General features: G+C 48.5%; 1 protein-coding gene across 2 annotated transcripts in view; it reads left to right on the top strand.

The window, feature by feature from the left end:
* The window catches only part of NRP2 (neuropilin 2), a gene marked incomplete at its 3' end in the record, with an annotated part of 79369 nt that overhangs the window by 42900 nt on the left and 19107 nt on the right, over positions 1-17362 (top strand). For both annotated transcript variants that reach the window (XM_080347119.1, XM_080347120.1), the window contains exons 9-13: positions 169-518; positions 1612-1756; positions 5050-5166; positions 7475-7627; positions 16940-17202. In XM_080347119.1, the coding sequence (XP_080203245.1) occupies positions 169-518; positions 1612-1756; positions 5050-5166; positions 7475-7627; positions 16940-17202 (1028 nt within the window). The remainder of the gene's footprint in view (positions 1-168; positions 519-1611; positions 1757-5049; positions 5167-7474; positions 7628-16939; positions 17203-17362) is intronic.

Below are 17362 nucleotides of genomic sequence, written 5' to 3' on the forward strand. Positions count from 1 at the left end.
ACCCATCCCAAGGGATGTGCTTATGGGGACAGGCACCCAGGTCACAGAGACAAAGGGGAAGCATCCAGCACGGATGCTGCTTTAATGCCCAGAGCTCAAACCTGCAGGAAAAACCACGAGTGCTCCCTTCAGCCGCCCCGGCTGTTCATGCTGTTTCCTTCCCTGCAGATTCGCCCTGCTCCAACATGCTGGGAATGCTTTCTGGCCTCATCTCTGACTCACAGATCTCGGCCTCTTCCATCCGAGGCTACGACTGGTCTCCCAGCATGGCCCGCCTGGTGAGCAGCCGCTCAGGCTGGTTTCCCCGCGTCCCACAAGCCCAGCCCGGGGAAGAGTGGCTGCAGGTGGACCTTGGCGTCCCGAAGAATGTCAAAGGCGTCATTATCCAGGGGGCTCGTGGAGGGGACAGCGTGACCACCACCGAGTCCCGCTCTTTCGTGAAGAAGTTTAAGGTGGCCTACAGCATGAATGGAAAGGACTGGGACTTCATCCAGGACCCCAAAACGATGCAAGCCAAGGTAGACACTGCCTGGAGCAGCTGCAAAACGTTGTATGTTTCTGGCTATCTTCAGTCTGCCTGGTGGGGTCTTAGGAAATCAGCTGTCTCCCCTCACAGAGACCTTGGGAGATTGGGTTATCACCATGGAGTCCCAGATTGCATTACCTGGCCCTTGCTCCTAAGATGTTCTAGATGGTGTAGGTTCCACCTTGCCCCAGGGATGATAATTGTGGAGCAGGCCAGGGACATGGCCATCACCTTATGTTTCTTGCAACTCCTGCAGGTCAGAGCCCACAAGGTGGTGTGTTCAATTGTGTTTCACACAAACTAATTACATATCTTAAGGGGACAAGTATTGAGGTTGTGGCTTGCACCTCTGGAAGAGGGAGATGAATCACAACTTCTCTTTGGGGAATTTTCTGTATCTAAAGTCCCTTTTGCCACACTGGTGTGAGCCTGAAATTCCCCATGTTTTGCTCATATCGCTGGAGTTCCCCATAATCTTTCTGCTTAACAGCATGGGAGTGGCAAGGAGCTTGAGAAATAAATTAATTCCCAGCTACTACCTGTTCTCTTTCTATGCAAAATCATCTGCTTCTGAAAATTCAAGTAAGTTTTAATTTTTCCTGATCTTACAAATGACTCTTAGAAGGTCTGATGCTATCTATAGCCCTCTGTTTATTCCCCACAGACTTGAGTTCGTGCGTGTAAGCTGAAAAGCAGCAGTACTTGGACTGCGAGGAAAACTGAGCGTTTACACTATCCGAGAACATGCAGTAGCTTCTTTATTTGCCAAAGGACAAATCTGATTTTATTTATATGTGAAGTTAGTGGATGTTCCCCAGGCGTGGCTTTGTTCAGAATCTGACCCCTGGATATAAAGCAGAGGCCAGGAGAGATTGTGCAAGTTTCTTAGAAACAGCCTGTCTGGTCCTCTGGAAACTGAGTAAAATCAGTGCATTTTCTGCTCAGCTTGACTCAGTGGCCCGGAGTCGGACAGCTAAACTATTTCAAACCACAGCACTGTCCCGCCAGACCCGAATTATCAGGCCTGTTGGAGAGCACGTGGGATGCACACATCACTTGCCTCCTCTTTCTCTCTGTCTCTGTAGATTTTTGAAGGCAACATCCACTACGACATCCCTGAAGTCCGGAGGTTTGACCCTGTTCCTGCCCAGTATGTCCGAGTGCACCCGGAGAGGTGGTCCCCAGCTGGAATAGGAATGCGACTGGAGGTGCTGGGCTGCGACTGGACAGGTAGGACCCCCTGTGTCTCTGCTCACCTGCTCCATTGGGGCCACATTTGAGCTTTTGAATCCAAATGGATAAAGACAAAAAGTAGGAAGAGAAGCAGAAGTGCAGAAGAGTGGCGCAGTGACCAGTACGGGTATCTCGAGGTGCCGCGATAACGTTTTGCTGTAAGAACAACAGTTCCTCTCTCACTGAACGCCATGTGGAAATCCTTTTGCAGCAAAGGTTGGGAAGTTAACCCTGTGGCACCTCTACAACATCTCTAAGACCAGGGAAGTTTGTTCACCTTTGCCCACCTGTTTTTCACAAGCAGTATGCCTTGCAGCCACCGTTACTTTTAATACAGAGGTGAAAACTGTCTAACACACTCACTGGGATCAGGGGAGATGTGCTTCTGACCCTCCTAAGGCTCGATGGTGATTGATGGCTCCATAGTTTTATTCCCAAAAGCCAAAAATGCACCCAACAGCTCATTGTGTCTGATGCTAGCTGTTCAGTGCCAGGGGCTAGTTGTCCCCTTTTTTAATCTAGTTTTTTTTTTTAATAATCTTCTTAAATCTGAATCTGGCGTCCAGATGTCAGTGATAAAGAGGTAGGACTTCCATTTTATAAACACATCTGTAGAAGGCATTTTCTTGTAAGAATTCCCATTCTAGGAAGCTTAAAAGGCACAGAGCTTTTTTCCACCCTTTTGCGGAGTCTTTACTTCTCTTTCCTCCTGTGATGTGCTGTGAGATGCATTACAAACACTTAACAGCAAATCACAGAACACACATACGCACAATTAATAACGATGATTTGTCACCTTTGAAGTCAATGGCAAATCTCACCCTGGACTGGGAATCCATTTGAAATTTAATTTAAAAAGTTTAATTTAAATCAAGATTAGATTTTAGTTTAAATCTTACAACATCTTTGGGATGTCCACAAAGGGAGACAGTCACACAAGACCTCTGACCATGGATGCGTCAGCCCCTCCGTTGCACTCCTCCAAATTAGAGGATAAGAGGGGTTTGGCATCCTCAACTTCTTGTGCTATTTTTGGTCCGAATTTTCTTTTACAGCTATGTCCATGTTCAGTTTCAATATCAGCAGCAACAGCCCATGTTTTTTCCAGGTAGGGTGCTTTATGGTCATTTCCCAGTGTGGCTGTCTAATCATTTGCACATTGTAATGTTTAAAACTCAACTGCCAAGTCATAAATATTCGTAGCTTTATTGATCTACAGGCATTCCGCTTTGTAATCAGAGCAGGGCTTGTAATCTTGTGGATTCGCCATGTTATAAAAAGTGTTTATACCCCTGATGCAACCTGGGGAGCAGAGATAGCCCATGGCATTATCTGCGTGCTAAATGCAGGCTGGCTACACGCAGCAGTCCCTGGCAATGCCAAGATACAGCCCCCCTTTGCTGAGAGGACCCTGGCACACTACAGAACCGGCTCTGAAACCCCAGGCAATTGCACTTGCTCGTGAACAAGATTAAGAGATGGATTAAAATAAGCTGATTGAAAACATATTCAGGTGAGGGCCTGTGCCATGCGTACCCTGCCTACCTGTGTATATTTCTTAGCAGCAATGAGCATCTTAATTACTGAGTCAAACAGGTAACCTAACAGCAACTGGGCTCACAAACTAGTTGGCTAGTAGCTCAAAAACCGGGAAGCAGGGAGTCAGCAATTGGTTTCTTTCAAAGACCTGCCAGATTTTTTCCTCTGAAGAATGGAGATTGATGAATGTTCACTTGCAGCTGGTTTTCTCTCCTTTGAAGTTCCAAACATCTGTTTTCAATTACTTAGTGACTTTGCATTTTGATCAGCAGTTACCACCAGTTGCACAGACACTTGCTGGGCCAGGGAGAGAGAAAGCAAGCAAGCAAGACCTCTCTTTTTCACTTTCCATTTCACACATCACGTTGTCCTCCCTGCTATTTTCATTATCTCTTGTAACCATCATGTTGCGGCTCTGCCATGGTAACTGATTTTTCAAGATATATTTCTGCGGCTTGTACGTGGCGCTGCGACGCTGTTGATTTACATCCGCTCGGCATCTGTGTCCCGTATGGGACTTGGCTTTCAAGGTCCTTCCACATTGTCACATTTCAGCTATAAATCTCAATATACAAGAAAAACAACGTAAAAACGTACCAGCTCTAAATAACTTTCAGCTTTTGATATGTTACCTTCACCTGCTGCTTTATTTTTTTCTTTTCTTTTTTTATGACATTTTTCTGTGCCTGGCTGCTTGCAATTTGCTTCTTGGTTGCATTTGGAGTTTTATGGGGTTGTAACAAATTCGAACTTAAAAATTAAAAGACTTTGAGGTTATTTTGTATTTTATCCTGAAAAGAAAGACAGCCACGGGAAAAAAAAAAAAAAAAAACAAAAAAACCCGGAGAGTTTATGTGCAACATGTTTAATAACAGGAAAATAAAAGGGCAAAAAGGAGCCTGTGGAAAATATTCAATGTATTTAGCCATTTCCTCCCGCTTCCAGCTTTATTAAATGATATCCTGAAGGGTGCCGACAAAGAAACACAATCACACATAACAGAGCGAAGCAGCGTCTTTTTCAAAGGGGAGAGAATCAAGCCTGCGGTGCTCCAGTTAGCGCACCCGTAAAAGGAGAGACGGCTGGAACCTAATGTCGTTTACTGCTGATCTTAATATCCTTCCCTTTCTTGCTTAAATTTCCCCTGACACCTGCTTGGAGGTTGTTTCACACGGACCATGTTGGAGCGAGGGAAATTGGACGGAGACCCTTTGAAAGTGCAGTCAGGAGCTGGAGTGTGAAACCAGATGCTTTCTGCAGCGAGCAGCGCGCTGGGGGATCCGCTGGGCCCGCTGGCGGTCACGTCATTCCTGGGTTTGAGCGACTCGTCTTATAAATTGGCAGAACTGGTGGGAATGGGGTGTGTGTGTGTTATTTTAACGTGTCGTATGCATTTACGAAAGAAAAAGACGTTCTGCTTGTGATCTCTCTTATCCAGTAATGACAGCTAAGCGAATTGCCAGCACCAGTGTAGATTAAGAAATTAAGAAGAAAAAGCAGCATGTATGTGTAGAGGAGAGCCTTGTCCAATGGGAGCTCTAAATCAAAGCAACTCCCATATGGAAACAGCCAGTTCACTTGAAGTTCAAACCACGCTGACATTTGTAGCACGTGGAAGTTTCATGGTATTCTTGTTCTATCTCTTCCTGCCATTATAAGAACAAGAGAAAAGTATTTTTTGCTTTGTTTCCTCCTACCTGGGCTTTTTGTTCTGTCTGTCGCAAATAGCATCCCTGCTCCATTTTTTCCAGATGTAAAGCCCACCGCAGAGACGCTGGTGCCCACTTTGAAGAGTGAAGAGACCACCACCCCATACCCAACTGATGAAGAAGCAACCGAGTGTGGTGATAGCTGTGGAGAAGAGGAGGGTATGTATCAGAGCAGCACATCTTTGTCTCAATAAATGATGGGTTAAGAGCTAAGGAAATACTCTTATCTTCCCATTAGCTCCTATACATGGGTCGTATTCCTGGAAAGCTCAGAGTAATATTATTAGTGATAGGGCAAGATAAAAAAAACACCCAAACAAAACCTGCCAAAATCTGATAAGTTATATCAAGGAAGGATGCGAGAGCAAGAGATAGGACCTAATTCAGTCCCTACAGCATGAAACTTGAAGAGCTGCTCTCTCAGGTTCCTTACGTGACCTGGAGAAACTCAGTTAGTGCCCTGTTTAGAGCCACCTCCGTTCCAGATCCCCTTGGCTGGGTGTTGTAAATTCAGAAGATGATTCAGACTGCCTGGTATGCGGGACTCGTTTAGCAGAGGTCACAACTGCAGAGGTAAATCACAACGTGTAGAGAAGGCTGATGTCCCAAACACCTATCTGTTAAAGAATGTCTTCCCTAATACCAGCTGCTTAAAATTTAGGAGGACAGTCTGGGCTCCTTGTGCAGGCAGCAGAGAGGGGGAACACTAACTCCAGGCAGGAGTTTGTCCTCCTGGTCCTCGGTGGCTGTCAGATGTACAGGGAGTGGTTTGGTGTCTGTGGTGTCTGCCTATAGAAGACGGCAGAGCAGTGTGGGGTTAGTTGTACAGTGCGCGGGAGATGCACAAAAACAGAGCCTGGGGCATTTACACAAGGACTTCAACCAGAAATCTCAGGAGGAAAAACTGCCTTTTGAGATAGCTCCTAGGACTTCTGTCAGTTCAGCTTCCAGTCCTGGAGGAAAAATTAATGGGTTTTAAAATAAATAAATTTTTAAAAGAATGTTAATTGCCTTTTCACACCTCCCATCGGGATTCTGCTGTAGTTCAGTTCTGGAAATGTGAGTTGCAGAAGTAGCTCGAAGGGCCTGATTCTCATTGCTTTGCCTCAGTTATGTGCCTGTGCAACCCTGCTACCATTGAGGCACTTGGGAAACTGCCGAGAGGAAATTTAGGCCAGTAATAGTCTCTGCAACAACACGATTCCTGGGTGCAGTCCAGGGCAAGAGAGTGAGCGGAGTTTGCCGTGGAGCGTGGAACCAGCCTCCCTGTCAGCTTCCCTCAGATTTAGCAACAATTTTCATTCTCATAAACAATGAGTGTGTTTCTCTGGACAATCAGATTTATGACAGCCAAACAGAAACAATGCTGCTCTCCAGGGTATGAGATTAGATTGGAATAAAAGGATCCATGATCTGCATTGTTTTATTTCGAAGTGGGAGCGTGAAAAGAAAACCTTCTGCCCCTTGCAGCAAAGTTCCCCTGATGCCTATTGCCTGAGTCACTCACCTCCTTCTGGCTATCGCTCACTTGGTGGGCACTATGATTTAAAGCTTCCTCTTTGCTCAGGAAAAACCCAGCCTATAACTGGGCTCTGACGTGCGTGTCTGCTGAGTGCTTGGGATGGTCTCAGACCATTTCTGCAGCCTCCGCGCCTTACGATGCTTCCCCAGCCGAAGGAGCCAGCAGCTGCCTGGCTGCTACATGCAGCCCCTGGCATGGGTCCTCCTGTCCACAGACCTGTCTCTGCAGGCTCTCCAAAGCTTTTAAAGCCGTTGACACAGAGGAATTAGCTCTGCTTCTGTTTCACAGATGAAAAGTTAAATGCTTCGCTCAAAGACCATGTGGTGAGTCCGTAGTGGAACTAGAAATAGAGGCTGGCTCCTTTCGCTCAGAATCCAAAAGCTTGAGCTCATGGTGGCCCCATGTTTCCCCTGGTAGCATTTCCATGAGAAGGTAGGAAGCGGTGAGTGACAGCTCTCCATGCTGACAGACAGCTCCCGTCTGGTGCAAGTGGCTCGATCTGTCACTCAGGAGCTGGGTTTTTGGAGCACTTGAGATTCTTCTTTAGGAGCCAGAGCAGGAACTGATGAGCACAGGGCACTCAGGAAGCTCTCTTCCTTGACATTTAAGAAGGCATTTAATATTTGACCGCTCTAGGGGATGAAGAGAAGGTGCTGATTAGAGTCTGGAAGCATTTGGTACTTGCTTTTATATTTGCTTAGTTTGGTGGATTAGTTGCAGGACATGGTGTGAGCATTTTGATGATGCAGAACTTAAGGCTGATCCCTAGAGCTGACGAAATGTGAGATAGGTTAAAAGCATCAGTGTGAGTGAGATTTCATGCTTTCTTCAGTATTTATGTCTTGCCAGCTATTTTAGTTTTGGGTTGGTTTTTAATAGCAACCCTTCGTGGGTAGGTTATTTTTTTTAATCTAACTTTATTTTGCTTCTATTTCTTTTTATAAGATTTCCATCTCCCTGTGAACTTCAACTGCAACTTTGATCTCCCTGAAGACCTCTGTGGTTGGTCACACGACTTAGCAACGGGTTATACGTGGTCTTTTCAGCCTACAAGCACCTGGATTGGCAACTCTGAACCAAGCGCTGAGACCGTGCCTGGTAAGATGGTTAATACCACACCAAAGCAGGGAAGAGGGAGCTGATTTGGTTCTCTCTGTGTGAACAGTGTGACTGATTATTGCACAGCTATCAAGAGTTGTGAAGGCTGTGCAGAACTGAACGTTGTCTTTTGTGGAATCCTTCAGATGCTTTGCTTAATGGATTCATGACTTATTTATAGGACTGTGACCACTGGCACTGAATTATACTAACTGTCCTCTTGAGATAGCCTTGAATCGGACGCTGGGCTTTGAATCCCCTGTGACCATGTAGGTTAGTCTGGGCTTTGTTCCACATCCTGATCCAATTGTCTTCTGTAGGACCCAGTGCTTTTTCCCCAGAATGCATTTTCCCTTTTGTTAGAGATGCATTTCTTCCTTCCATATGTTGTTCGGATTGCCTATAGGCTTCAGCTATTCTGCACTCTGGGCTTGCACAGGCTGGGTTTCAGCCTCCTCCAAGTGAAGGATGAGCTAAGCCCTAAGAATGCAGAAATATGCCAGCTTCTCTCTGTTTGACTTGCTCTTTTCCTCTTCTGTGCTTTGGAAGCAGGAGATTTGCATGAGTGTGGCAGAGCCTAATTTATGGAGGACCTCACTGAGATGTGCTGGCATGGGCTGGAAGGGAGCCCGCCTCTGGCAGCATGGTTGATAGATCAAGTTCTTCAGCTTCACATCTTGGAACTCGCCCCGGGACTAGTGCCCTTTCCTTACCCTCGTTGGCTTTGTGGCACGGGTGGCACAAAGAACATTTGCCAGTTTCCTTTTAACGCTAGATTACATCACGGTAACATCGCTTCTTTTCACTGTCTGTCATTGTTTATGAAACTCAAGGCTCCCCCAGGGAGAGCTGGCTGATCTTACCTGGATTCAGCTCTGCCCTGATGCCTGATGACTCCAGCTCTGGATGCCACGCTCCTCCCCGCCCTCCCCCCGGGAAGGTTGAGTCTGGAGATGCAAACATTGGGGCGAACCTGTTAGCCACCTGGCAGAGGCGCTGGCCAGATTGGCAGTGCCGCCAGCCAGTTGGAAAGCCATGCAGCCAACACCTGGTAGGCAGTGCTAAAGAGGAAAATATGTATTCTAGAAACATATGGGAAGAGGAGAATCTGCTACATCTCCACACACAAATCACCCCCACACAAATGCACACATCATTTCTCTCTTTAGCTCCTGAGGTGCCCGGCATTTTTCTAAGAGACACGGTAATGCTGTAAGTGCAGCTTGTATGGACATCTGACAAATTCTTTGGTGTGACATAGGGTCACAGTGTCTGCTATGGAGAAAAACATTTTCATATTTCAAGTGTTTATCTCTTCAGCATTTGAGTGCTTTAGAAGATTAATATCTGGAGCTCAGTGGAGCCTCGGGCAACAGGAGAGAACACTTACAGCCAGCCCCAGACTTAATAACCCTCCCCATCTCATTCGCTGTAATAATGTTTAATTAATATAAGCCTCCTGCAAGTAGGATAAAAATTACTTATTTTTATAACTCAGACTCAATTTTTCATTTCATTTCCTCTCCCCCGAGCCTCCCTACAATTAGTCGGCCATAGTTTCTTAGAAGACTTGGCTGCATGTGCGCACGCATGTGCGCGCTTGGCACACGTGCACAGCCTGGGAGAAGCTGGTGCTGCCTCTGCCCAGCACGCAGTTCTGCTTTTTACCTTTTTTCTACCCTTTCTTCTCTTCCTTGGTTAGTTATGAATTTCAAAGCCTCATCGCTGAGCTCTCCCTTAGGGTGCTGTGTGCAGCCAGGCACCAAAGCACCGAGGAGACGCGGGCAGGCGCTCCAGCCCTGTACGGCCAGAGGAAGAGGAGGAGAGGCTGAAGTGAGCTGCCCACAGCGCTGGAGGCAGCCAGCAGCAGACACCAGGCACAGGGATGGTTGTTGGCACTGCCATGGGATCAGCCTCCCGGCACAGAGCTGCGGAGGGGCCGGCGTGCAAAGGCATCACTGCCGCTTCGCTTTGGTCCTGCTCTTAGAAATGAAGAAGACGTGACACAAAGGGAAACAACTATTTGCTTTTTTCCTCCCCACGCAGCTTTTAAAAGCAGCTCGAGAAACATGAAGAAAAGGCGATGCTGGGCTGTCGGCAGGGACAGAATCGAAGTATTGTTTTGTTCACACTCCTCCATTCTTCCCCTGCCTTTTTCTCGTGCTCCCTCCAGCACTTTGTTTCTACTTAGAAAATTCATCCCCAGACTCCAGGGAGTAAGGAATGAAAAGCCCTTGTTTGGGGTGGTCTTTTCTTGTGAATTCCCCACCCCGGGGTGAGCAGTTGGGTGAAGGAGAGCAGCTGTGCTTGGTTTAGGGGCAGGGCAAAAGCTAATGGGAACTGGAAGCCGCTGGAGCACGATTTACTCTGATTTAAAGGTGCTGCCTCTGGCTAGAGGCTGTGGCTACTCCATAGTAGCGAGCAAGTGTGCTGTGCCTTTAAGAGCCATGTAGGATGTATCTCTATTTCTTCTGAAAATAGCAAAACAAAAATTAAAATTAAAAGGGAAAAAAATAATAATGAAAGGAGGAGCCCTGGCTCAGTCTGCGTGAGAGAGAGGGGGAAGGAAATGACCATGGTGAAATATCCTCTGCGAGGCACTTGATTAGAAAAGTCTGCTGAGAGACAGGCCTGAATTCCTCAGATATCTCCCAATTTCGTCTTATGCGCTGCGTGCAATTCCTCCTCATCTTTGGCATGGAGAACTTCTTCTCGAGACTGACAAGACACCCACTGCTCTCACTCCACTATTTTTATTTCCAAGATACTCTTTCAGGCAGCTCTTCATTTCTTTTTTTAGCCTTGTGTTCCTTGGGCTCTTCACACCACGGATTAGCTCCACGTCCTCTCCAGCAGGCTCCCGTTACACGTCTGGGGACCCCGTTGGTGAAAGTAGACCCAAAGTGCCCAACTCAGCAGAAGCCCAGCATGGTTCCAGCTGTTACCCTGCCCTTTGCAAGCCTGCAAGATACTGTTGCTCCCTTTTCCATGTCCCCATGAGAGATTGCCAGGATTTTTCCCTCTATGGATTTTCAGATGCTTCCCATTCATAGAAAGATTCCCCTTAGCTGCACCTAGCAAGCTTCAAGGAGCAACAAGCTCAGGTTTCAGTGAGGCTTCATCCCCCCATCCTGCTGCACGCAATGGCAATGTACCATTGGTGTCCAGATAGAGGTCTTACGACCTGAAAATAAATCTAGGTTGGTAAGTTGGGCACCTCAACTCTTCACCATCTTTGAATTTCACCGGGGGCTTGATCCTGAAGGGTGTAGAGATATCCTGGGTCATATCCGTAGCTGTTAGGTGTGGCTGCATTGCTCTCAGTGATGCGACGCTAACAATCCAGCACTGAAAAGCTGGAATTGGTGTGTTTTGCCCATTTTTTTTCCCCTTCCCTTTTCTTGCAGTCAGTAAGTAAATACCTTCTGGTCCTAGAAGAGCGCTGTGGGGGCTGCACCTCTACCACACGCTGCTTCTCATTCAGGTGAGCACAGCGTCGGGATCAGAGCCCCGGCAGTGTTATGAGCCCCGTGTTGTTTGGATGTTGGCAGCTGTATGTGCACACAGCAAAGGAAGTGGTTTTAGACCTTGCAGCTCTGCTGGCCACATAACTCTTGGGCTGGGCTGCAAAAACCCACCGAGACCTTCTGTTGTGGGCCGTGGCCTCGCTGGCTTTGAGGAATGCAGCTCATTTGGGTTGCAGGCGCTGCAGGGAAAGGTTTATTTGTTTCAAAGCCTTTCCAGCAGAGGAATGTTTGTAGTGCTCTGAAGTTTCGTAAGAGCTTATTTTTTAAGGAAAACAAATGTTGAGCTGTTTTTAAGCTGATGGTGACCCTTCACCATTCCTGTATTTTTCCCGTGGGATCTTTAAAAGGGAAAGTTTCATATTTTTCCTGCAATCCATGAGAACTTCTGCCTGAAGGCCTTGATCCTACTCTGTCCAAACCAGCAGAAAGGTTTTCATGGTGTTAATGGAGCAGGCCTGGACTGAACTGAGTCTGCACTTACTCTCGTGAGACTTACTCTCAGGGCTTGTGCCTTGGGGACACATTTTGACCTCTAGGGTCAATCTCGTTCCCTTTGAAGTAGGGAAGGAGTCTTGCATGTGGGGTAGCGTGAAAGTCAAGCACTTCTGTGCAGTGAGTGAGCAGCTGGATGCTGTGGGAAGGAGACCACATACCCGGCTGTGTCTCCCCCCAGTCCCCCCATGCGTGGTGCAGGTTGCCTCTCAGCAGAGCTGTATGTGGCTTTCGTTTGCACAGTGAGGACAGCAAACCCTAAAAAGCCATTTGTGTCTTGGCTGCCCGCAGCATGGTGGAGCTGGGACACGGCAGCACCCACATCATGAGAGGTTTGCTGAGCATCAGCTGGGCTGTGCAAGTGTCCTGACCATGAGCCATGGCCATGCTTGTGCCCATACTGTCTTTCAGGAGAGCAGGGACACAGCCATTGTCTGTTCTGTCCCTGCACTGCCAGTAAAGCTCCCGCTTGCTTGGGCTGGGTTGGAGGCAGAGGAGAAGAACCCATTCCTCCGGGGCTCACCCGTTTCGTCTGTCTCAATCATTAGTCACTTTTTGGACCCAAACACCAGTGACACACAGTGCCTATAAAACCAGGCTGGAACGCTCTCCGGAAAGCAAGACACAGTCTCTCAAATCTCAGCGTGCGCAGCCCTCCATCGCTTCGCAGCGCTGACTTGGCAGCCCGTGAGTCACAGAGCCCGGTTCGGCAAAGCGCATGTGAGCTGCCGTGCGCGGTGTGCGGGGCAGAAGCGCCGGCTGGGCAGGTTAATGCCATTAATTGTGCGTGTACAAGCGCCGGGCACAGGTGGGTCTGCAAAAACCCTTTCATGTGGGGGCACGCAGGGGGCCTGGCAGGCTGGCAGCAGACACGGCGCAGTGGCAAGCAACTCACTTAGCATAAATGTCAGGCTCTAATTGGCATTCGGTTTGTCAGGGACACTGTGCCCTCCCTGCGCTCTCGGGGGGAGGCAGTGGGCCTCACGGTTGTACGGCGCTGTTAAGGACGTGAGGCTTAATTAAGAGAGAGGATGTAATGGCCTGTCCATTAGAAAGGCTCCGGAGAGCAGGCGGAGGGCTTGGTTCTGGGCAGGTGTGGGGTTTTATGCCTTTCACGGACTGATTTAGAGACTGAAATGGCAAGGACTTGGCAGGCTAATTAACACGTAATCAAAATTGAGGGGATTTTCCAGCAGACGCAGTGATCTAGTTAATATAAATATTAGTTTTACGGAGGATTGATTTCCCTTCGTAAATGAAAGTCTGCCATTGAGGAGAGCCCTGTCACTGAAATTACGGCGGCAGCCTTTTGAGAGGAATTTGCGTGATTTGCCAAAAAAATTAAAAATATAATAACTATCCGATTTCAATCTGCATATTCATGCAGCTGCCATCCTCCTGCTACCAGAGCACCCTGCAGTTGCGAGGGGATCTGAGCTGATCCGCTCTCCGGGAAAGGCAGAGGCTGATGCAGCCTCCAGTTCACACACCCCAGAAGGATGTCAGGATCTGGGACATCTCCCCAGCGCTGCAGGGCCCAGAACAGAGATATGTCACCTATGGGATGTAGCAGACAAGAGGTGGCTGCGAAACAAGCTCTGCAACGAAGGGTGCGGTGACCTTTGGAGGGACGTCAGTTCAGCGTGGGTCCTCCATAGGAGCAGCAGCTGTAACTCAACGATATCCAGCAAGGGGGAAATGCAGAGAGAATCTGAAATCTCAGTAATTGCTTGTGTACATCCTGCCCGACATGTTTTGCTGGAAAGCCTCCAGATGTGCTGCTGAGAGCAATGAGGAAAGGTGCTTTTCTTGGGAGAGAGAGGGTGAGATGTGCAGGACCCAAACGCAGGCAGGCTGACCTTGTGGAGAGAGCGGCTGCTATGGCTTGTGGTTGCAGCCTGACCCAAACCGCGAGGCTTCATCCCCTGCTGCCCCTAATGTCCTCTCAGATGGCTTGCTAGCAGGAGGGGACAAGCACGCCAAGAGGAAACGGCGTTGGCCAGATGGTTTGTTTGCAGAGCCCGGCTGGTGATTTATCCGGGACTCGCTGCCATGCACGTACAAGCAACTCTGCCATCATCTGGCTGGGAATGGTCGTGTGTTCACGCTCCTCTGGCTCCCCTACATCTAGATGATCCCATAAATCTTCCATGGGATTTATGCTGTAGCATCAGTTGCAAAAACAGTGGTAGGTTAAAGTGCCTGAGCAGGTTTGTCCTGCCTTCTTTGAGCCAGCACTTTGAACTACCAGTGCCAGTTCGGTGGGGGATGTAGCTGCTGTGTTAGCTGGAATAGAGGCTGCAAAGCAAAGTTCTGGGAAAGAGATTAAAATGCATTTCTGATCCTGGAAGAATTGATCAGCTCATCATTGCAAGGCTCCCTTCAAGTGTTTTAGCAGGGGAAATCAGCCTTTCAGGTGCTTTCTGTGCCAAAAGCTTCCATTTACTGTATCAAACAGAGAGACTACTGGAACCGCCGGGCTCCCACATGCTGTTCCAACAATTAGCGCCACAGTGCCCTTGTTCAGTCAGTCTCAGCAAATTTGCGGGGCTTTTCAGAAGGTCCAGCTAGCCATTAGAGTGATCCAACCATTTCATCTTCAAATGGCACAGAAACTCGTATCTGCATACACTCCATTCCAGAGGCTCCTGTTAGCAGGAGCGTGTGGTACCCAAACCTTCTGCCACTTGCAGGGGAGCAGCTGGGTCCATCACCCCAAGACTGAGCATCTCCACAGCCCTTGGGATTGCCAGCAGGTCCCGGTGAGCTCTGTGGGCCCAGCAAGATGCAGGGTTTGGGAGGGCTCTGAAAGAGCCCCTGTGGTTGTGGGGCGGGGGAGAGTTGGCTTTGGCTCCATTTCAGGTATTTCTTTGATTTCACAGCCTGATAGGAATGGGAACAAATCTGAGGTCAGTGTCGCCCTGGTGGCGGGGATGTGGCTCAGAGGCACACGGGCTCTCCTGCTGAAGCAGCGGAGGTGGCGACACTGGGTACCACCAGCTCCCAGGGAGGGGTGCGGATCATGGGGGGTCCCCAGCTCCACCATTAACACAGTCCCCTGTGGTCAGCTGCGATTTTTGGGTGGATCTAAGGGTGGCTTCCATCCCTGCGCTCAATCAGGCTGCCTAGATGCTGGCACCAGAGGTCTGTCCTGAACTCTGAGGATTCGATCATCCTTGATCCTGGCTAATACTTTTGTTAAGGATTTGCCTGTGAGATCATTTCAGCTGTGAGACAACTGTATGATCACAGTCTGATTTGCTCGTCCACCTTGTTTGGTTTTGCTGCTTTTTCCTTTAAAGCGGTTTGGAGTGAATCACAAAAAGAAGGTTTTAATTCGGGAGACCTTAATGACTTGTTATGCCCTATCACTCCTTACGCATGGAGTACAGCTTGTTCTTTTCTTTTTTTCTTCTTCCGCTTGTTTATCTCCCACATCTCCTCCTCCACCACTACCACTCCGAGGTAAATCACAAGAACACTCCTCCATTAGAGAACGGCATGGTACTTTTTCAAGTGATTCACTCAAGCAGGAGTGGGCAAACATGCTTTCATCGTTTTTTTCTTCCACTGTTTGTTGGCATAAAGTGCCAAGTGGCCCAAATACATTTCATAGGTGCTGGAAAATATTGCTGGGAAATGTTGCTCTTTCTTTATGTGGCCAGTCAGGGACAGATTTGTCCTTCACGCAGCAAAATCAGTGAAAGTTCTTATGGAGTGGATACGCTTTTGGAATATTTCGATCATACATCGCAGGAGTAGAGCGATGGCAATCTTTCTGCTGTCTTGTCCTAAATTTATTTTAGAAAGCTGTGTAGCTCACGGTGGTTGGTTTCAGCCCAGCTCTCTGGCAGCCACGAACTCGTGGCAGCGCCAGTGGCTGTGCAACCACTGATACATCTCCCATCTCCCTTGGTTGCTGAACAGCAGCAGGGTGAGCTGCTGTTTTCTGGATGGGTCTGTCTTTTGTGCTCAGCAACTGGACTCTAAGCTCAGGTCTCTGGTTTAAGTTTTGGAGGTGTTTTAGGTGGGCTTTGCAAAGATTCTCTGTGCAGACGCTGCTCTTCTGCCATTGCTGCGGGCACAGAAGCCACAGAGGGAGCAGGGCAAGCAGGAGGCAAAGCTGCTGCTCACAGCTCCGCCCATCAAGCATGACAGGCTAAGATGTGGGGAAGGGAAGCGACAGACCCTTAAGTGTGGTCCCAGGGCAGAGGTGACCCTGCTAGGCTGCAGGAGGGTTCGTACATGCTGGCGTGAAGCACCAGTGACACCTGCCCACCGTGCAGCAAGAGTAAGCACGTTCATCCCGCTCGAGTGAAACGCAAAATACAGCAATATCTGTTATTTGCCTGTCTGTGTCACCTTGTACTGTGGGCACTGCAGCCGGAGCATCCCAAGGGACCATGTCCTGCCATCAGTTGATGGGAGGGGACAGTTAAGGATCAGATCAGCTACACGCTTGGCTTTCAGTCTGTGCTAAGGGACTTCAGGCATCTGGGCTGCAAATGGGGAGCTCCTTGAGGAGGCTTCTCATCGGAGAGGACTGGAAACCACTGATTCCAGACCAAATCAGTTGGGCCCAGGGATTTGTTTCCGTGGGCTTTTGCTGCTATTGGTATTCACATCAAGTATCTCCAGTTCCAGTCTCAGCCTTGAACTTCTCCTGGGATATCAAACGTACCAGATCTCCTCCCTGAGGACTGACAAAAAGCATGGCACAATTTAAAATCTAATATTAAAGCAAGTGAATCCCCTGCTGTATGTATTTCAGCTGCCTTCAAGTTTGCAGCTACCCGCTTGTCACCTGTGCATATTTCACTCACTGGGACCACATCTTTCCTCTGTGCTGTGCTTTAGGGGCTGTTTTGCTGCATTACAGAAAAACCAAGAGCCAGGCTTTCATTTTGCCGTGTGTATCTTCAAAACAAAATTGTCAGCTAGACCCTGATTGTGAAGTATTTACCACTGGGGATGAAAAGAGGCAGGATGAACACAGCGTGAGATCCCCATCCAAGATGAGTTTTCAGCACCAGCAGTTAGAAAAACCCACCTCGGGCTTGTTCGCTGAGCAAACTCCCAGCAGAATAAACGCTTCCCCACCAATGTCATCATTGTGCCATCACTTCTTCTGACCATAGCTGCTCTTTAACTTCTCCTAATTATATTGATCTTCAGCTTACCGCTCTCTGGTTTTGCTGGTGAGGGTGGTGGCTGGTGAGGGATGCATGGTGATGAGACAATTGTTGCAAGCAACCCCAGAAAATTAAATAATGATGTTTTCTTCTTTGAACAGAAAGCAAAAATTACCTGCGGCTGCATAGCAGTGGAAGGAGGGAAGGCCAGCGTGCCCGGCTCATCAGCCCCACCATCTATCTGCCCCGGAGCGCTGTCTGCATGGTTTTCCAATACCAGGTGTGGGGCAGCAACGGGGTGATGCTGCGGGTCTGGCGGGAAGCCAGCCAGGAGCACAAGGCGCTGTGGGTCATCACGGAGGACCAAGGGGAGGAGTGGAGGGAAGGCCGCATCATCTTGCCGAGCTACGACATGGAGTACCGGGTAAGATGCTCAGGGAAGGTGTGCTGGACCAGGCAGGGATCTCCAGCATCTTTATTTCAGTGTTTCAGAGCCAAGGCCCATTCATCATTAGGGAATGTGGCTGTTTTCATTGTGTTTCTCAAGTTGCCATAGTAACTAAACGACACTGTTTGTTATTCAG

Source organism: Nesoenas mayeri (genome assembly GCF_963082525.1).
Source record: "Nesoenas mayeri genome assembly, chromosome: 6".
Lineage (NCBI taxonomy): Eukaryota > Metazoa > Chordata > Aves > Columbiformes > Columbidae > Nesoenas > Nesoenas mayeri.